We start from the raw sequence: 827 nt of genomic DNA, 5'->3' as shown, positions 1-827 counted from the left end.
ATGAGCGAGAGGGTTTTAACATTGTCGACAACTACATTGACTTCCTATAGAGGACATGTTAAAAGTTGTAAGGTTTTAAGGTATTTGGCTAAAAATATAGTTTTGAGTCTATATTTACATACTCATATACATACATCATACAAAAGATTATTGCTCATTTTATTAATACGCGATTTGTTAATTTTATAGAAAAATATCACTTAATCTATTATCAATTATACTCAACAAAAACCAACTTGTGGGAAAAAACTACATTGACTGGAAAAAGAATCTTAATATTGTTCTTACCGCTGAAAAACATAAATTTTTGCTAATTGAAGATTGTCTCGAAATCCCCAAAGATGATTCCATGAGATCTCAAAAGGCTACATATGAAAAGTGGTATCATTCTGATGAGATAACCCATTGTTATATTTTGGTAACCATGTTAAATGTATTACAACATAAATATCAGAATATGGAAACCGCTTTTGACATAATGAAGAGCCTTCAAGAGATGTTTGTACATTAAAGATAACAAGCTAGGCAAGCTTCCATTTGGGCAATTATGAACGCGTGCATGAAACCAAGCACATCTGTGTGAAACCATATGTTAAACATGATTGGTCTCTTCAATGCCATGGAGGTTTTAGGAGCTGTCATTGATTCCGAGATGCAATTGATATGGTTCTAAAAACTCTTCCTGAGATGTTCTCACGGTTTATAATTGATTATAATCTACACAAGATGGACATATCTTTGACAAAATTAATTAAAGAACTCCAAAATATGTAACTGTTCTGAAATCCACAAGTGAAAGTGCTTTGACTGTAATAGTCGAACTCTTT

The 827-nt window shown here is 31.9% G+C and overlaps 1 protein-coding gene across 1 annotated transcript; it reads left to right on the top strand.

Moving 5' to 3' along the window:
- On the top strand, positions 1–511 carry LOC111394229. The gene is made up of 2 exons (XM_023019988.1): positions 1–80; positions 190–511. Exons 1-2 carry the CDS (start codon positions 1–3, stop codon positions 509–511), a joined length of 402 nt encoding a protein of 133 aa, XP_022875756.1.
- Positions 512–827: the final 316 nt, after the last annotated feature.

This window comes from Olea europaea, chromosome 5 (assembly GCF_002742605.1).
Source record: "Olea europaea var. sylvestris chromosome 5, O_europaea_v1, whole genome shotgun sequence".
NCBI classification, from domain to species: Eukaryota; Viridiplantae; Streptophyta; class Magnoliopsida; order Lamiales; family Oleaceae; genus Olea; species Olea europaea.
The sequence above is the reverse complement of the archived record's forward strand: the minus strand, read 5'-3'. Positions and strand labels throughout refer to the sequence as shown.